General features: G+C 38.8%; 1 protein-coding gene across 2 annotated transcripts; it reads right to left on the bottom strand.

Moving 5' to 3' along the window:
* Window positions 1-2,037: 2,037 nt before the first annotated feature.
* LOC147227240 (inosine-5'-monophosphate dehydrogenase 2) lies at window positions 2,038-20,116 on the bottom strand. Of its 2 annotated transcripts, XM_086159646.1 has the most exons (15): window positions 19,868-20,115; window positions 18,655-18,703; window positions 17,837-17,938; window positions 17,680-17,754; window positions 17,172-17,378; window positions 16,364-16,451; window positions 14,777-14,976; window positions 13,158-13,248; window positions 12,752-12,847; window positions 9,616-9,687; window positions 4,329-4,472; window positions 3,954-4,098; window positions 2,983-3,126; window positions 2,526-2,609; window positions 2,038-2,341 (listed from the first exon to the last, which is right to left on the bottom strand). In XM_086159646.1, the coding sequence occupies exons 1-15, from the start codon at window positions 19,963-19,965 to the stop codon at window positions 2,320-2,322; spliced, it is 1,617 nt and encodes a 538-aa protein (XP_086015772.1). In that variant the 5' UTR covers window positions 19,966-20,115; the 3' UTR covers window positions 2,038-2,319. The 2 variants fall into 2 exon arrangements, with proteins under 2 accessions (XP_086015772.1, XP_086015773.1); XM_086159647.1 differs by lacking the exon at window positions 9,616-9,687 and having other exon boundaries at window positions 19,868-20,116.
* Window positions 20,117-20,824: the final 708 nt, after the last annotated feature.

Below are 20,824 nucleotides of genomic sequence, written 5' to 3'. Positions count from 1 at the left end.
TAAAGTTGTATAAAAGGTTAGTTCTGCAGTTGGGTTTGTCATCATCATTTAAATTCTTGCCAAAAGCAATTCCACTGCACGCATTCAGATATAAATGCCACAATGAAAGGTGAAGAATAAATTCAATATCACGCTAAAAAAACTCAATGAAATGTGCCTGAGACCCATCCTAGTGAAGTACAGTATATGAATTGTTTCACTTCTGAAATAACTTTTTTGAATCTATTTCCAAGCCCAGCCCTTCTCATCGATGAAATTATAGACATTGCCGCATTGTAAGTAAACATGTTAAGCTGTTTCGGTAAAAATTATGTGGGGAGCCTTTGTAACATTTGCAAATACGAGCGTTAGCAACTTGCAACCTGCAAATTTCAAATGCTCTCTGTAACCTATTTTTCTCCAGCTATGTGCAGTTTTTTAACCCATTTAACTGATAAAACTAAAATAAAAAAAACTTGGCAGTTATATTTGGAAACTCCCCATAGGTCATTAGAACTGTAGAAGCCTCTTGAGGGGTGAAGTGATGAAATTCAAGTCCAGTTGCCAAGACAGGAAGATTTTGACAAGAATTAGTTGATAAAAGCTTACAACTTTGATTTTAACATTGCTAGTAGAGAATGTGAACCTCTTTCTGGTGTAGTGTGACATTTTCTAGTTGCTCAACAGACGGGGGGTTTTATTAGACATGATAGATGGTGTGAGATTGGAGAGTCCCATCAGGCTGTCTGGGCTCCTGCCTGGAAAGTCCGGTGGATTTGACAGAACACCTAAGGCTACCTGGAGACATCCAGTAGGTGCACACCTGGCTCCTACTCCCACACACTATACTACCTCGAGTGCAACTAATTAGAAAATATTGCAATGAGGACTGAAGGTTGAGTACAACTCACAATTTGCCAAGACACATTGTTATAGAATATATAAGGATACAATCAACGATTGAGTTTGGAAACACGAATATTGAATTACCTCTTTTCCAGGGAGATTTTATTAGACAAATACTGATCTGATCATCTGTGGACATGCAGGAAACACAGTATCCAATAATGTTGTGACACAACAGAATATTCAACATATTGAATCACGTTTTGTTTGACCTGTAATATTCATAAAAGGAAATTTGTTTTACTTTTCTTTGCACTGTTTACATCTCATTGTGATAATTGGCATTCTTATTGTTTAGTTTGTTTTTTTTTTTACTTACACTCTGGGTTCACTGTGGACTGCAAAGTAAGAATTTCATTGTACAGGGAAACATGTTTCCAGACTGTGAATATGAAAATAATCTTGATTTTGGTACATCAAACTTATACTGTTTACACCATATATTTTTATTAAACTACTCTTTCATTCAGTAATCTAAAAGCCAACATCAACAATTGAACAATAAAGTGAGCCTTGCTCCTTTATTTGTTCGCAATTTTTGTGTCTCATAGGAAAGTATGGGAATGTTTAAATACATTTTCCAGACCAATTATTTTGCACATTTGGTTTTTCTCTCATTTCCCATGACCAAAATAATGACCAAGAGTTTTCCAGATTTTCCAAAACGAGTAATTCAGTGAAACGTGAAATGGGCTGATTGTACAGCCAGATTTTGCCAGATTTCATTCTGCCATATAAAGCTCAGATTCATAGTTTCCTGCATGAGGTAAAACAGCAACCATCATTTTGTACATTGAGGGTTAGAATATTTCGCCTTTTTCCTTTAAGACGTTTCATCTTTCATCTGAGAGGTTCATAATACTGAAGAAGCCTCCTGGATGAGAGGTGAAACATCAAGAAAAAAAAAAGAAACCAAGTTCCGGTGACCATGACAAGATCTGACTAAGACTGGTCTGGATGGCGAAGAACTTTTACACAATATTTAACAGAAATCTGATCTCTTAATACAAGTCACAACTGTTCCTTTTCCCCAAACCCTGGAGATGTGAGAATCCTAAAATATGAACCTTTATGATCGTTGTGGCTCTCATCTCATGGGAGCGTCTGCACCTAACAGACAGACAGACAGATCAAACAACAGTAACAACAGTCTTTGAAAAAGGACTTTTATTTCTTTGAAAACAGAAGGTAGGCAAGACTCATTTACACATGCACTGACCCATGTTTGCTTACCCTCCTTTAAATATCAATATGGTCAACAGAGACAGAGAGAGAGGGTACTGGCAGGAAGACTGATGGATTCTTGGAAGAACTTTTTCTTTCAAGCTGTCTTTGTATGAAGTTAGTTGTGAAGAATGTCATATACTGAAGGAAGGGCCTCAATGGTTTGCATATTATATCTGTTGGAAGGAATCTCTGTGTGCTGGGCGGATCTCAAAAGAGACGTTTCTCATAACTGTAAGAGAGAGAAGAGTTTGTTTGGCAGAGGAGCCTTCATGTCAAGTCAGAGAGTAAAGAGGAACTCAAGTTTTTGAATATGTGGGCAGACATGAAACTCAGGACTATCTAGACAATAGAAAATGAAACTTAACCAAGGAATAAGCCTATTTCTTCTTGTGACTTCGTGTGGGTGTGCGTACCTGTGCAGACTGTGGACACCGCCCTCCATTTGAGCCGATGCTGTTCGCTTTTCAAATTTCAGATCCCCAGAGTACATCATGGCCCTGTCAGGAAAAAGTAGCACTTTTTATGGTTCTAAACTTTAGTAGAGAAAATACATGCCAAAAGAGGGGAAGAAATAGAATTTAACACAAATGTCAGGCAGGCAAAGTTATGTGGCCACCAGGGGAAAACAACATTGAGACTTCCTTTGCTGAAGGCTTCAGTCATACCTTTGAACTTAATGCTAACATACAGATATCCAACAGGATAATTGCTTCATGCAATACATACCTTGGGTTTATCAGAATGTATTTAAAAAGAATATAAAATGAAGAAGGATGTATTTTTATTTATTCGACTATATGACACCAAGAAGCTTTGAGTATACTTGCTAATTGTATGTGGATGTGTGTGTCTGCCAGTGCATGAATGAACCTGAGCTGTGAGAGACTCTTTGCTCCAATGTCCTGACAGGAGTGCTGAATTCCAGCCAGTAGGTAGGGAATGAACTTGTGGATGGAGCCTTTGTCTTGCACAGCCCCCGAGACCCCCTGGGCAACTTTGATCTTGTCACTCTCACTGGAAGAGATATTGGGCGATGCCGTAAATTATCAGCATGGAATCAATGCTCCTGGAGAGCTTTGCCCTTCAACATCACGTTCACCGCCATCTAGTGGTTCATAAGGGATATAACTGATAATCTAGTTCTCACCATGGAGCAGTTCCACTTCACAACCATCATCATGCACAAAATATTCCTGCAAAATGTAAGATATGTGCTGTCCCACTGTAAGATAAGATGGGACTTTAACGTCAAAAGATTTTGCATGAGCTTTCTTTCTTGGCAAAGAATCAGATGTTTGCCATGATGTAAAAATGGACAATGTTAACTTAAATTTCTGGTCTGATTTCCAACGGCCTGCTGACTCAGTCTGCATTTGTTCATGCAAAGAAAGAAAACGTTTGCTGTAATTAGTATAAAATAGTTGTAAATTGTAATAACGCCATAGTAAAGAAGTCAAGGGACTAAAGTAATTTCGAAATCTCAGGTTACAGTTTTTACTGACTGTTAATGAGTTTTTTGAGTTATAGTGCACTGTGCAACTAAAAACAATAAAACTGTCTATGTGAGAGAAGAAGGTACCCTCCGCTTGCCTGATATTTGAAATATCTGATATTCTGAATAACTCATAAAAATGCTGCTGCAGCCACAACATTGTAATAATCTTTAACTGTCAGTGGAACAATACAGTGAGAATTCTAAGCACTCAAACTACTGTGCGTTATGTTCTTGCTAAAAAATTAATGATTGGTTATTGTGCTCATTATTTAGACTCAGGGAATAAAAACAGGGCCTTGTTTAAAGCATTATTATTTCATAAGTTCGTCTATGAGCGTTTCCACACCTGAAGTATCTTGTCTGGGATCCCAGATTTTTGTCCATGGCATCCAGGGAGCCCATGCCACGGTACTTCTTAAGCCGGATGCCATCAGAGAAGAAATATTCACCAGGAGCTTCACTTGTGGCAGCGAGTAGAGAGCCCATCATCACTATGCAACAATCAGGGAATTAAAGTCAAGTACCAAACAACCAGACATATAATTCATTAGAGGGTTAGTTTAACTGAAGACTACTGGAAGTTTAAGAACAAGGGAAACCTTCAAAGTGTCATGAAGTGTAGCGAGTATTAGAAAATCTACTTTTCCATTCCAGCACTGTCTGTGTGTCACAGATTTGTTATGCTATAATCATCACGCTGACATGTACTTTGCATCCTTACCAGTCGATGCTCCCAGTGCCAAGGCTTTGGCAATGTGGCCAACTGTCTGGATGCCGCCATCAGCAATGACTGGAACACCAAAGCGCCTGGCATACTCAGACACCTTGTAGACAGCTGTGGCTTGAGGTCTACCACATGCCAACACTGTCAGGATGAGAGGCATGGTTCAATTATAGGCCCATATAGAGGAGTTTGAAGTCATTAACTTACTGGTTTTGGTCTCATGACTGCTGGTCCAAGGCTTTGACATGCAACCAGTCTTTTACTTTAAAATACACATGTGAAGCTTACACATCACAAATCCTTTATATTTCCCAATTTTTTACAAGTTCATCATTCAATAAAACTGATTAAAAAGACAGAACTTTCTTTGACATTTGTTTGTTTAATCCTGTGTTTAAGTACAGGAAGAAGGTAAGGATACTCCAAGAATCAGCAGTTAATTCATTTTTTGACAAACTAACATTTAATTTCAAACCAAAATCAAAACAGCCTGCAAACAGACATGCATGGTGGTGGAAACTGTCAGGAAGCAGTGTATGAAAAGCAATCATCACAAAGTGTGGGTTCATTAAAGATGAGTGGGAATGAGGAAGTTAAAAAGCCTAGCATCAGCAGGCAAAAACTCCAACACTCTGAAACTTACCATTATAATATACTTTCACTTCAATCAATGGTCTTTTCAGAAAAAAACCAAAACATTCTAATATATACAACTATAGCTGAGTCTTAAAACTGTAGGGCGTCTTTCCTAAACACTGAAAAAATCCTGGTATTTGGGATGTTTCTCTTCCAGTGTAAAAAGGAACCACTTGCGCCATCCCGGGCAGTGCTCGAACAGAGCAGGGGATCACACAAAGATGTGAAAGAGAGAATCTGGGCATCTTGCCATGACAGTCTGTCAGTCAGACAGAGATCCAGAAATGGAGGGACAGTAATCATCCATCATTCTACTGAGACAGCAACATTTTGGAAATGGAACACTTGCATTCATCCGAATCCCCCTGATCAAACTAAAGTGGGAACAATAATCATTCAAAGGCAGCACGGTTCCAACATCATTGAAATAATATGGTGAGCGGTCTAAGAATTGTTGAACCTACAATTGCTGATGAATGATGTATGAACATGTACCCGTGTATAACAAGGAGCCTTAACATACCGAAATCTCTCTTCGGAAATAACAGCTGGAAATATCTCAAAAGTTTTACCTTTTTCCCCCCCAAAGGAGAAAAAAATGCAAAAAAAGAAGGCATGCTTTAACTTTAGTAAACATGAAGAAAGTGGTCCAGAGAGTGAGCTGTTCACTAGTGTCTAATTGAATGAGGCTAAAATTAAAAATGTTCTTGAACCGTCATTTAGCTCTAGCTAAATTACAACTTAATATGTTGGACAATTGCAGACTTGCATTCATCATATTCATCATCACTTATTCTACATACAGTTGTGTTCAAAATGGTGTTTTTTTAAAATGTGAGTAAAGCTCAAAATCCTTATATTTTTTATTTACATTCATTAGGAACAATGCACATTATATTTTACATGAAAACATGAAGAAAAAGTATCAATATTTTAATTACTTTTCAGAAAATGATGGAAAATATGATATTGGGCTGTTGAAAAAAATAGCAGTGCTGTATTTTTCATCACAAACTCAAATATTTACCCAATAAACTGAAAAAACATTAAGATTTAGCATTCCTGTGAATTGGTAAACTAGTATTTAGTTGTATAACCATGGTTTTTGAGAACTGCTTCACATCTGTGCTGCATGGAGTCGACCAACTTCTGACACCTGTAAACAGGTATTCCAGCCCAAGATGATTCGACAATCTTCCAGAATTCCTCTCATTTCTTGGTTTTGCCTCAGAAACAGAATTTTTGATGTCACCCTACAAGTTTTCTTTTGGATCAAGGTCCAGGGATGGGGCTGGCCACTCCATAACCTCAATTTTGTTGGCCTGGAACCAAGATGCTGCTTGCTTACTGGTGTGTTTCAGGGCATTATCTTGTTGGAACACCCATTCCAAGAGCATTTCCTCTTCAGCATAAGGCAGTATAACATCTTCAAGTATTATGATACAAGCAAATTGATCCATGATCCCTGGTATGTGATAAATAGGCCTGACACCATAGTAAGAGAAACAGCCCCTCCATGCTTCACGGTCTTCAGGGTGTACTGTAGCTTGAATTCAGTGTTTGGGGGGGTTAATCTGACAAACTGTGTGCAGCCCTTGGATCCAAAAAAGAACAATTTTACTTTAATCAATCCACAAAATGTTTCTCAATTTCTCTTTAGGCCAGTCAATATGCTCTTTGGCAAATTGTATCCTCTTCAGCCCATCTTATATTTTAACAGTTCAGGGTTACTGGACCAATCTCAGGTGACACTGGGTAAGAGGAAGGATTTAACATTCATTGGCCGTCAGTCAATCAGAGTCATATATGGACAAACACACAGACACTTTCATTCACTGCCACTAATTTAGACTCTTTAATTAGGCAGTGGCATGCTTTTGGTCTCTGGGGAAATTGAAGAAGACTCCTGCAGTCATGGGGATAACATACAAACTTAAAACAGAAAGGCACCAAGTTGGAATACTACCTTCTTGCTGTGAGGCAAAGGTGCAAACCACTGGTACTGCACCGCTGTACTGCAGTTCTAAACATCACTATAATATCTATATTAACTGGGCTGTGATGCTGGGAGCTTTTTATAGTTTTCCTCTAGAGGGAACAAGGATTTTCCACAATTACACCTGCAGTTAAGACACTTGGAAGCATTACTATGTTTTGAAGCAACTTAGCATTGTGTTCTCTCCTTCACAGGATTTACAATGTGGTTTCTTGTTCTTCCCTCATGTTTTGACAAAAAGAAGGACTTATTTTGAACACAGAGCCATCATCCAATCAGTCAAGCAACCGAATGATGAGAGTAAAGTGAACAAAGCAAAAGCTGATTCTTTCCTTGATTCTTGGGAGAGGAAATATCAACATACAATGGACACTGCATTTTTGAAAATCACTCTGTGTACCAGTGTTTTACTGTATGAGAAGTGGATGTTGGGAAATGTCTAGTTTGTAACTTACAGAATGTTATAGCCAAGCCTACTCAAGCATACTTACTGTACTCGGGAAATTTCAATCTTCACTTGGGCAACAACAGAGATGCCTGGACGGGGTGACCAGGAGGAACAGGGAACAGTCTGTCAGTATGTAAAGACCAAGGGTGCTATGTTTTTTTTTTTGTTTGTTTGTTTTGGTTTTTTTTTACTGAATTCGGACCTCTGTGGAAGATTTGGCCATAACAAACACCATGATTGAGCATACAGTTGTTCAAATATGTATATGGCACCAGAATGCCTTGGGCCATAGATCAATTATCAGCATCACAGTTGTATCATTGAATTTGTAGACAAATGTCTTTGGCACATTGGTGAAGGGAGGAGTGGAGCTGTCCATCGACAAACACTTCATAGTGAGTTGGAAGTGAGGAAGCCTGCTGTACAGGCCTAGTAAACACAAATTGTTAGTTAGGATGATCTGGGAACATTTGTGTGAAAGACCCTGTCAACCCAGTCTTCAATTTCTACTTCCAAAGAAATTGTTCCTGCATCCCAGAGGAGGCTGAGAACATGGAAACCGAGTGGTCCATTTTCAAGGTATCCATTTTAGAGGTGACTTCCCTGAGCTCTGGTGCTTTTTGTGACGGTAAGCTGAAAACCCATTGGCGTGCACCTGCAGTAAAGCAAACTATCAAACAGGAGTTCTTTTTGGCATGGCTGGTCCAAGTGACAACAGAAGCTGCAGACAGGACCAAATGGGCTGTAGCCTCGATGGCCAAAGAAGTTAGACCACTGGGTTTAGAGAGTATGGGACCAAGGGAGCATTACCACAAGCCAGACAATTTCTATACAAATATTGTGAGAGTTGTATTCTCATTCTTTGCACAACCTCAGACACATTTTAATTGGGTGCTGGACTCTTCCAGGGTTGCCTTTTGTCACAAATTTTGTTAATGATCTTCATGGAGTGGACTTCTGGCAAAGTAATGGGGAGGAGTGTGCTCAATATGGAAACCCAAGGACTGCTTCCCTTCTTTGGCAATGATGTGATCCTGTTGTTCCCAAGTGAGGGTAGGATGAAGCATTAACTCGACAGAACTCAACATATACAGTAATGCGAGCACTGCGTCAACTGACTGTGGAGAAGACTGAGCTGAGCCAGAAAGCAAGAGGTCTCAATTTTCGACTGCATTTATATTCCAAATCTCACAACCCTCAAGAGCAGAGGAGAAAGGACACAGTGGATACAGGCAGTTGAACATAGCCTTGGAGATACGGTGAGGAGGACAAAAGTTTCAAGGGGAATTTTGGGAGTAGAGCCACTGCTCTTATTTGCAGAAAGTGTTCAACTATAGTGGTTCAGAGATCTGAAAAGGAAGCCACCCGTGCCTCCTATTAAAGGCCTTTTGGGTGGGTCCACCTGGTAAGAGATCCAGTGTGATTACACACTCCGTCTAGCCAAGGAATGTCTTCAGGTTAGGCAAGAAGAGCTGCACGTATGTCACTAGAGACAGGAACATCTGGGTATACCACCTCAGTCCACTTCACCCATCCCGAGCCAGCCCCCGATAAGAGGTTGGATAGTAGATGAATGAAAATAATTAATTTATCCTATCATCAAAACAATATATTGATGCAGTGCAGCTGTTGATTACATACTGGCCACGGTAACAGCAGGAGAAGAGGTATGCTCAATATCTACCAATCACTGGCTGTCATTCTGCTACACCCAATCCATCATTAAATGACTTGCTTTATTCCACCAAACATTTTGGTCTACAAGGAAAGGGAGTATCCGGTTTTGTTATACTTCACTTTTTTCTTGATATTCAATAAACTAACTGTTTTTTAAGATGTACAACAAAGAATGGAGAAAGTATGTACATTGATTCTTGGACAATTCTCCCCAACAGAAATATTCAAACGCTAGTTTGACATCCAAGATGAATGTGTGTCACTCTGTCATCATCAAGACCAGAATACAAAGCGTCAGTAAAGTGGTTGGTGAGAGAGCAATGTTCATTCAGGATGACTGAAAGATTAGTGTCACAAAAACAAGCAAAACCCCAAAACCCCACAACACCCAAGGCCAGCTATCCATAACGAAGTCCTAACACTCCTACTAATGCAAAGCCAATGCAGCAGGCTGTGAGGAGGGGGCACACTGTGATACGGGAGTCAATGGGAGCCCAGAGCAGGCCAAGGGGGGTTGGGGAACTTACTGGAGTATCCTGTAACAGTGATTGGGGTTTTGGGGCTGTGGAGCTTTATTGCTGGTGGGACACTGAGGGTAGCTGGTCAGGATCACGTATGCACACACGCACGCACACGCACGCACACACAAGCACATGAAAAATATAAGGCTTTGTGAGAGAGAATGCAATGATTTGAAGAGACAGGTAAAGAGAGCATGAAGACACGAGAAAACAGAAAATTATTATATTCTCGGAGAAATGGAGAAAAGCACAATTGGCTGCAAAAAAACAACGTAAATTTGATGTGATAACCTCACAACAAGCTTTTCTTTCAGTTTTTGGACATTAAAGTCACTAAAGATTCTAGGCAATGGGCAATGTGCAGTTAAGTATACAGCAATGTTTAATTTATTTTCTTTTTTAATGTCCACAATTATGACAATTTTCTATTTTACTCTGATTTATGGAGAATTTTCTTTTTGTTATTATACAAAGATATGTTATTTATTACAAATTTGCTTATCGCATTTAACTCCAGTATTTTTCTCTTTGTTCGTTTTCAAGATCATAGGAAATATTAACAAATTGAGATGAGAACAACTTTATTTACCACAAAGGAAATTGTTGAATCTACCAAATTGGCAGTCACATTCAAAATTCAGCAATTAGTGCAATCATGATATTTCCTTGAATTAGCAACAAAGTTCAGCAAAAATTGTGGTGCATCAACGTTTACATCAATTATCTCAAATAATGGCAGACACCTGATAAGACACTGATAAGAATAATATATGTTCATAATTAAAAAAATTCCAAACCCATCAAACATGACTGTCAGAGGAAAATGAGGAATTCTACTAAAAAGCTGCTGAATGCATTATCTCTGGGTCTTGCCCTTGTACCTAATTAAATTTAACATCGCCCATCATGGTGCACAGTAAATTTGTTTTTCTATCTGAAATATATCTATACATACATACATACATATATATACATACATACACATGCATGCATGCATGCATACATACATACACATACAGTATGTATGTATGTATACATATATATGTGTGTGTGTGTGTGTGTGTCTTTGTATGTATGTATGCATGGATGTATGTATGGATATATGTATGTATATGCAGGCGTGGTGTGTTGCAGTAAGTCGAGCAATCGATTTTGGAACAGCACATTCCTGGTTCAATTCTCGGCTCCTCCTCGTATGTCAAAGTGTTGTTGAACAAGACAGTGAACCACTAACCGCTCCCTTGGCAGTTGTCGACAGCATGGCTACTGCTCATGGTTCATCCATAATAGGTTAATTGCAGAGAACAAATTTCCCCACGAGGGTCTAATATAGGATATATTATTATTAATTTCAAACCAAAAAAAACACATTTACATATATATATATATTCATACGGTGGGGCAAAAAAGTATTTAGTCAGCAACCAATTGTAAAGTTCTCCCACTTAAAAATAATTTTAATGAATAAATTGGTAAATTCCTCAGTAAAATAAGTATTTGGTCACCTACAAACAAGCCTTCCACACGTTACCTGTATTACCTGTTTGAACTGGTTATCTGTATAAAAGACACCTGTCCAAAACCTCAATCAGTCACACTCCAAACTCTTCTATGCCCAAGACAAAAAAGCTGTCAAAGAACCCCAGAAACAAAATTGTAGACCTACGCCAAGCTGGGAAGACTGAATCTGCAATAAGTATGCAGCTTGGTGTGACGAAATCAACTTTGGAAGCAATTATTGGAAAATCGAAGACATACAAGACCACTGAATCTGGGCCTTCAAGATCTCACCCCATGGGGTGAGGTGCTTTAGAGGACATCTGCATGGAGGAATGGGCCAAAATACCAGCAACAGTGTGTGAAAACATTGTTAAGACTTACAGAAAACATTTTGACCTCTGTCATTGCACAAAGAGTTGAGATGAACCTTTGTTATTGATCAAATGCTTATAATTCGCAAATAAATTCTTTAAAAATCAGACAATGTGATTTTCTGGATTTTTTTTCCACACTGTGTTTCTCATAGTTGAAGTGTACCTATGATGAAAATTGCACAATTGGTGGCGGACTAAATAGTTTTTGCCCCACTGTATATCTTCTTCTCCTTTCGGCTTCCCTTCAGGGGTCGCCACAGAGAATCAACTTTCTCCATCTAACCCTCCTCTCTCACACAACAACCTTCATATCTTCTCTCACTACGTCCATAAATCTTTGATCTACAGTAGCCCAGTTTCCATCGGTTCCCTGTAAGTCATCAGTACCAGTAGCGGTCGATGTTAACCCGGGCCTCAACCGATCCGTAATAATCTGGTTATTATGGTTAAATCGCGTGTTTGGTTTTGGTAAGTTATATGCCTGATGCCCTTCCTGACGCAACCCTCTGCATTTATCCGGACTTGGGACCGGCTCAGGGAGACACTGACCCGTGCCCCACCGAGGCTGGCTCGGGTAAACACCAGCCAGTGCCGCCCTGAGGCTGCATTTTTGCCCCACTGTATATAAACACATATGTACAAATGTATATAAACACACACACACAAATATTTATGTATACACACTGAAAAATTAACTTTTGAACACTGTGACCTGCCCTCATATTGCCCTGTCCCAAACCCCAGTTGCTGGTAGAAAAACCTTTTTTCACCAGATACAAATAAAAACCAACCTCATTCTGCTTTTACCATTGACAAATGAATCTGGTTCAAGATGATACATCATGTCTTTCAAGTTACAATAAAAAGGATCGAGGATCCCCTCCCTGCCATTACAGATTAAATAGGAGGCCAGAAATTCCAATCATCACCTAAAACATCTCAGAGGACATACTGTTTAAGAGATGCAAAATAAACAGTCCTTCAGTATTAGCAGGCTTACAATTTATCAAATGACATTAAGTCAAACAGGCAACAGACTTGTGCTCCAATATGAGCCAATCATTCAGTTGAATCTTTGTTATCTCATTACAATACAAGGATCAGTTAAGCAGAATGGAGAAACAAACCGGGAAGCTGATACCAATAACATGCTTTAAGATCCTTCACATTTTTGAAGTTTAAGTAATGTTTGTTCAAAAAGCATGACAAACTGCACAGAAGTTCACTCTCAACGGGCGGACATACTAAGCAAACATTTGGCTACTCACCCTCCTGGGTGATGCAAATGGAGCCACTGCCCATTCCGACTCTTAGTCCATCAACTCCAGCGTCAATCAGGTTCTTGGCCTGAGCAGCAGTTACCACTGAAGTTGGTAGATAGAAGCAGAGAAGCTGTTAGCTACTCATCTCCGCTCCAAACCTGTTCTTCAGTGGCTGCTGTGAAATGTGAAGCTGGTCAATTTGTTGTGAGGGCTCACTAAATAGCTTATGTTTGTAAACTTCTCCCCCATTAAATATGAAGCGATCAGCTTGGTGGGTGTTACTGGATGACAAAGGGAACCTACAACAGACATTATAATAGCCGGTGCTAGTCCCTTTCTCCCGAGATGATAATCTAATTGCTCAAATTTCTCGTACTTTGCAGGTTAGGATAAAAGCCTTGAGTGTAGTTACCATTGCCTCCTATGACCTGTAAGCTTGGGTACTTCTCTTTGATATATTTGATCATGTTGATCTGAAAGCTCGAGTTACCCTGAGACGAGTCCTGGGGGGACAAAAACAAAACAACATAAACAACATCCATAATTTCATTTATTTTGTTCTCAGTTTTTCAATCGGCAGCCCCCCAAAAATAAGAAGAAATTACACAGATCAAATAGATTTAACAGAAATGGTTTCACGCTTGGTGAGGAGCTATCTTGACCCCCCTCCCCTCCATCCCCCAGAGACAGAGATGCTTGACAACATAATACAGTGTTCAGGTGCTTGGCAGCTGAACTTGAGCAAAATATTATAATAATGTCCAACCCTTCAAAATACAGGGAGTTCTCCGACAAGCTCCATCCTTCGTCCAATAAGGGTACTGATTCAAGGCCAGCACCTCACTTTGCAACATAGAGACATTGAATCCAGCCAGGGACTGGAGAAAAAAAATGGACTTAGGATTTGCAATGCCCACATCCAGACTGCATCCAGACCTTGTTCTCAGGTCCCAGTGTGTCTATCATCAAGCTTGTTGGATTTAATCTATAGCACTTGAGTGTAAGAAACTATCACTTAAATCAAGTAGCAGACAAAAAGGGCAGAGGCTGGAAAGTGAAGCTGCTCCCACTGGGATTGGGGTGCTGGAGCTTTGTAGCCACCTCTACAGCTAAGCTTCTTTGGGAAACGGAAGTCAGGGGGAAGGCCCACAGTAGAGCTGAAAAAGAACAGGCCAAAAATGCTGAGAGGACCAGTCAGAGAGAGAGGTTGAAATGGAGACAGGATGCCTGGGCTGCCATGGTGAACAGCTACAACACAGGACACGACCAAGTTGGAACAATCTGTGGTGGATCTGCCTCATTGGAGGGTTTCTGGTTACCATAGTGGCCATCACTACTGATGATGTGTCTTTGTGGTAGCAAACATCTCCACATAGCCACCTCTCTGTGGTCCCCACAGAAAATGGTTGCAGTGCAAAATACTAGGGTTTTCATCCTGCCTTTTTACTGAATCTAATTGTATGAATGTTTAACATTAATATATATATAAAAACCATATACACTTAAGTATGTAAAATAATCATTGAGGTTAGCTAATTTGGATACAAACAAGGATGAGGGGTACTTGATACAAAATGCAAATGTACTTTGCAGTTGCACTCATGAAAATCAGGGACAGTTTCATCCCAAATCCACACATAAAACAGCAATACTTACCTGGGCTTTCTAATATTGATAAATATATATAAAGCACTTTTCACCAAATTGCTGTACAACACCTATCCTTAACAACAATACAAAATTCTGGGTTTCTAAATTTGGGGCAGTTTAGGAAAATTTTACAATAATTTCTTGCAAATTTTTGAGAGATTTTACAAAACCTTTTGTGACTGCTTAATTACTATGATGGTCACTGGCATTTTCCCACTCAAAAAAACTTATGAACCAATGAAAGAATTCATGAATTAATATAATCTTATTTAGCAAAATATATTGCATTTTCAATGACCTTGTTAGATATATTGATATGTTAGCCGGCCAAATTTGCAGTCAGTTAACCTTGTCCTCAAGACAAACAACAGAAAACCTCACCAGTACAACCACATCCACGCCGCTTTGCACAAGTAGGTCCAATCGGTATTTGTCATCTTCATGGGTGCCAATGGCCGCACCACACAGGAGCTGTTTGCGTGAGTCTTTGGAGGCCAAAGGGAAATCTCTGTTTTTCTTAAGGTCTGTCCGGGCAATGATGGACACCAGGCAGCCCTCTTCATTCACTATTGGTAGTTTACCTACAGGAGGAGCAGATGGTACAACATATTAACACATTCACATGAGTGCTGCAATGACCAGGCAACTAGTTGACAAAACAGCCATCCATTCATTTATTCATTATCTACCCCTTATCCTGCACTTAAGGTCCCGGGAGTCTGGAGCCTATCCAAGTTGTCATTAGGCAAGAGGTGGGGTACAGCCTGGACCAGTTTCAAGTCGACCAACGGCTAATGGCAAAATTAGTCAATAATTAATTTAGTTCTCGACAGGTCATTCGTGCTGTCCGGGGTTTCTGCAGGTTTCAATAAGTAAATTTTAAGACTTTTTTAGACCAAGGCGAATGCAAATGAAGACCTGTTTCACACCCATATTGGCCAAAAAGTATGAAGTAGTAATGTGTGTCCCAGAATTGCTCACCGAGTACATTTTCTAATTGAACACAACTGCAAAGAATTCACTGCAACGTTGTGGTGCAGAACTACCTCTGGTATTTTGGAATATGTTTAAGAAAATATGTGCTAGTGTCCTGACAGTGCATGTGATCATTGGGTCTCCAATGTTCCCACTCTGCCACAATGACTGATGACGAGGCGGCTCTTTGGGCTTTTTGGCCACTCCGTGTCTGTCTTTCTTGACACTTTAACAGCCAATGGGGCATCAATTAAAATTTATAGTTATTGGTTTTGTGTTTTGTGTTTTTTAAAGACAGACAAAAAAATTAGAAAAAGGGAAAACCAAACTTTGTATCTCAATAAAGTGAAAGCACATGTTCGTTTACATCTATGACTTGGCAAAAATGTCATCTTTTTAAGAATTTAATTGTATTTAACACCATTGTAAGGCCTAAAATTGTATATAAGACCAAATATTATTCGTTTGACTTTTAAAGACCGTGGAGGTCATCTGGTGTGTATGCAGAGCCATGCTAAATAAAATGTTTCAATATAGCCAATTGAACTAGTCAAGAATGAGACATTGTTATTTTTCTAAACTCTTTGATACACACGGCAAATGATCCAAAGTTTTAGGAATTTTTCATACTACGCTAAGAAAATCGCCAAAAGCAAGACATGTAAGCTGTACCTCACACACCATGGGTCAACCACATCTATGCACAATCATTTGATGAGGAAAGGTTTAGACATATCTCAGAAGACAAAGTTGTCTTGCCATTAAGCCAACACAACAATATTATTATATGATGATCATGTTATTTGTGTGGAGGATCATAATAATTTAAAGACACCAATTAAAAGGATAAGTGCAGTTTTGGTGCAATTCATTATCCCACTCGTTGCTAAAGTAGGCAATGACTAGTTGACTATCACAACGGACGAAAGTTGCAGCCAGAATTTTCATCTATGTGGAGGCAGAGTGTTTTCAGAGGATAAATAGCTCTCTCACCTTTCTTGCTTCGTTGGAGTATTTCATTGGCATCTTTTAGTGTCACTCCAGCAGGGGCAATCACCATGTCCTCCTTTTTGGTCATGACCTAATAGGAATTAGACAAAGTAAAACACACATAAATGTAAATCTACAAAAAATACAGATGCCGAACACTCCAACTTTTCAATGTACATGTTTCACAGATTTTTGAAAGTTGACATATTACTCATTTAATCATTACTTCTTAAAAGAAGGAATTTTTTTTTTTACATTTGTAAAGAACTGTCAAAAGCACCAATTTGTGGATGTGAAATAATACAACATAATATTTCATCTCATAACTGTGCAATATTTCATCTCATAACAGCTACACTGTGCAATATTTCATCTCATAACAGCTACACTACAATTTTCCCTTCTATCATACTATTGTGCACTCCTTACCTCACTTGTTACTAAGACACTTATAGTTTTATCACTGTTTACTAAGACACTTTATAGTTTCACTGAGACACTTTATAGTTTATAGTTATTTTTATTTCTAATTCTGCCTTTTCTTTTATTATTTATTACTGTTATATTTTCTGTAACTCTGGCACAGCAATTTCCTTCGGGATTAATAAAGTTGTTCTTATTCTTATTCTTATAATTTTAAATCATAATATTACTCCAATAAAACATGATCAACTAACACACACACAAAAGTACAGTGATAAGTAAATGAGGTGCTGTTTATAGCAATGCATGCTAAATTTGACTTTTCTTAAATATACAAAAACAAAGAAAAAAACTTTCCCAGTTAATTCTATTTCTAACTGTGATCCACCTGGCTGAGTGGCAGGTCATGATCCTCGGACTTCAGGAAGTCGATGTCTCTCGACGAGATGATGCCCACCAGCTTGCCTCCCATTCTGCCATCATCTGTGATGGGAATACCACAGAAACCGTGGCGTGCCTTGGCCTGGAAGACGTCTCGCACCAGATCACTCGGGCTCATCACCACAGGATCTGTAATGAAGCCTTGCTCATACCGCTAGAGAGGAAGGGAGGAAGAGGGGAGGAGGCAAATGGAAGGGGGAGTAATAAAAACAACTTCTACTGGATCTAACTACAATAAGGTTGGTATAACAGACAAGAGATCATATGAAAGAGGGTAGTGAAACATTCAAAGTCAAAGTCAAACTTGGTAGGTTAAACTACTACGATACATATACACACACACACACATATATACATATATATATAAAATTACATATGTTATTACATACTACGTAAGCCCTTGTAGATAAGCGAAAAAATGGAAAACAATAAAAACGCAGCAATATCATCCCTACTTTGACTTTGCGGACTTCATTGGCCTGGAACTCCGGTGTACAATTGTGGTGGATGAATCCGATGCCACCAGTTAGCTAGGGAAGAGATAAAAAAATTAGGGTAATGTGTCACATGCAGAAACATTGTCAAACAATTAGAAGAGTGTTTGTTTCTTACCGCCATAGCAATAGCCAAGTTGGCCTCTGTCACAGTGTCCATGGGAGAGGAGACAAAGGGAGTTTTCATTCTGATTTGTCTTGTGAGTGCTGATGACAGGTCCTGAGGGTGGGGGTGGGTTCTGTTTAGGTGACGTTCTTGGTTGTCCTGTTCTAGCTTATTTTTTTTCTTAATTCTATCAGGTATACACTCATTTATTTGTAAGCTACAGCACATTTAAAAATAAGTTCATTCTTGTTGCTTGGGAAATGTTTGTCTTATTTTGGCGGTGGCTCACTGCTGGTATAATCCTGGCATATCAAATTATTTTTGAAGGGGAAAAAAAAATACATGGCAAACAGGCAAAAACATCTCAGTGATCAGTGTTTATGTCAACAGTACAGTTATAACATTACAAAAGCATATTTCATAAAAGTCAGAGAAAAATTCACATATTGTAGATTTGGGCTTTCAGAATGCCAAGAAATGGTCCACCATTGAACCCCAAACCAGCATCTTAAGATTTTGGATGCTGATAAACATTTTCCTCTTGTTCAAAAAACATAAACAATGGTGGACTGATGAAAAACATATTGTGATTAGATATACAAATCATTTTCATTGACTCTGTTGAATGGTCTGCAACAACCAGCAGCAACACAACTGGAAATACAAATCTACATTCCCTTAGAATCCAAGTTGGACTTGGCCAATGAAATATCAATTCTTAAGATGTTATAATGTCACACTATCAGAGCATTAACAATGTGTCTTTTATTATTATTATTAAAAGACTATGTCAGCTGTCTGATGTAAGCCAGCTCCTAATCATCACCCACCACTTGGTCAGCTGTGAAGTCAATGTATCCTGGTAAAATCAGGAAATCACTATGGAGAGAAAGAAAATAAAAAGGTTGGTTGGAAAAGAATTTTAGTTAAGATCAATGAATGAAATAACTCATAAAAAATTATTACTGTTATTTTTACAAAAATGTACATTCTTCCCTTATTAACCTAAAACTTTATTCAAAGCTGAAGATACCATTGCACAAGAGTGGTTGAAATGTCTGGCAACACCAGTGAGATACATAATTTCAAGTTAAGTAAAAATAGTTGTGCTAAGAAAAATGGGACTGGAGTCTGCAGAGGGCTTCATACAGTAAAAACACTTAAAAGCACCTGCCGGGAGGTATGCCCCACCTAGTTTTGTGAGTGCGTGTGTGTGTGCGTGCGTGCATAGGATCATGATGACCAAAAAAAGAAATCATGCATAAAGCAGCGTGGTGGAGCATGTGACAGCTGTGTGCACTTTATCAATTGTGACCAAACCATTCCCTTAAATCAAATTATCTGCACTACAATTCATGATATACCAATAATTTTTGAGGCAACTCAAAAGCTAATAATTTAAGAAAGTTGACTTCAAATTTTTTGGTTTATACTTACTTTTCTGACTTTACTAATGGTAAAATGAAATATGGTAAAATTATTCCTGAATATTCACAGCACTTGGGACATAAACGTTGGGTTCATGATTTGACAACCTATCTTCTTTTCCTTTAAGCTTTTCCCTCCAGCGAATCCACCATCTCCATCTTACCCTAATCTCTGTATATTGCAAATATTAATTCGTATGACAGAACACCTCTAGTAACTCCTGAGGCAGTGCTCTAAATATAACCAGATCCTCACAGGCCATTATACTCCTGATGCAGAGCTCTAAATATAACCACGTCCTCATGGGCTAGTGAATTTGAAATGTACTCAATCATAAAAATAAAAATATGACACATTCAATAAATGACCTGACTTAATACTGGTTTAATAGAGAATTAAAGGGTTTTAAAATGACAAGTTAAACTTGACATTTTGAGCCGAAAGTTTTTTTTTTTTTTTTGTCTTAATTGTAATCTATTTTATTCCGATCATTGTTTAATAAGCAAAACCTTCCTATCCCATCGTGTGAGCACATGCGAAGCTACATATCTCACAAGCCTGCTGTCAAGGTGGGACAGCCAGGGACACAACAGGGGAGAAACAGCGACAGTTTACTTGTATGTGAGCCCGTCTCCACAGTTGAAGAGCTGCTGTCCAGTTAATCCGTCCTCTGGAACATAACAAGTCTGCCCGCTGATCAGGTAGTTTGCCATGACGTCGCCTTACAGTGTAGTAAATTCACGACGAGAGGGGAGCAACAGAATATATCGGTACACGCACGGGCCTGGGAAAAACGTGTTACCCGCGCTACCAGCTAAGTATCTCAGCACTTCCCTTGAACCGAACGAGCACATGCTGCAATCATTTCCGGTATAACGTCACATCCAGGTATGTGACGACGTTGCTCCTTCTAAGAGGGACATCTTCCGTACGTGATTTTAATTTTCTTTTAGAAATGTTTTAGTGAAAATGCCCAATGTTTTCAAGTCTGTTTCAGGCTTTTAAAGTGGTTTCGCCAGTTTTACTCGCATATTCATTGTAGTGTTTCTTTTTCTTCACTTGAGTATATTACAGCCTCTGGTTAAATTTCTCCCAATCTGACTGATAGAAAACAGCTATCTAGCTAGAATCAACCATCTTTGTTTTTGTTGAGACAAATGTTCATATATATATCATATGTATATATATATACCCCCAAACAACAAATAAACAAAATGAAATACATATGTCAATTTAGCACATGTTCAAGTTTTTTTCCCAGTTGTTTTCTCCCCTGTTAAACTCGTCAGGAGCCAAACATGAATAATCAAGCATCATGCCCTGATTTCAGCCGCTTGTCTCAGTTTACGTTAATCCTCCTGATAAAGCCTGGCATATATATATATATACACTGCTCAAAAAAATAAAGGGAACACTTAAAAAACACATCCTAGATCTAAATGAATGAAATATTCTTATGAAATACTTTGCTCTTTACACAGTTGAATGTGCTGACAACAAAATCACACAAAAATGATCAATAGAAATCAATTGTATCAACCCATGGAGGTCTGATTAGGAATCACACTCAAA

This window comes from Fistularia commersonii, chromosome 14 (assembly GCF_037954325.1).
Source record: "Fistularia commersonii isolate RoL2024-O1a breed Wild chromosome 14, RoL_Fcom_v1.0, whole genome shotgun sequence".
In the NCBI taxonomy this organism is placed as follows: Eukaryota; Metazoa; Chordata; class Actinopteri; order Syngnathiformes; family Fistulariidae; genus Fistularia; species Fistularia commersonii.
This window is presented reverse-complemented; position numbering and strand designations above follow the sequence as displayed.

What these genes read in the sequence shown, in the direction of transcription:
- LOC147227240 (XM_086159646.1), bottom strand. Translation starts at nt 19,965, where the DNA reads ATGGCAAACTACCTGATCAGCGGGCAGACTTGTTATGTTCCAGAGGAC. An exon ending in ACAGGTCATAGGAGGCAATG is followed by an intron (nt 12,848 to 13,157) that starts GTAACTACACTC and finishes TACCAACTTCAG; the next exon opens with TGGTAACTGCTGCTCAGGCC. An exon ending in AAGAGTCTCTCACAGCTCAG is followed by an intron (nt 2,610 to 2,982) that starts GTTCATTCATGC and finishes TTTTCCTGACAG; the next exon opens with GGCCATGATGTACTCTGGGG.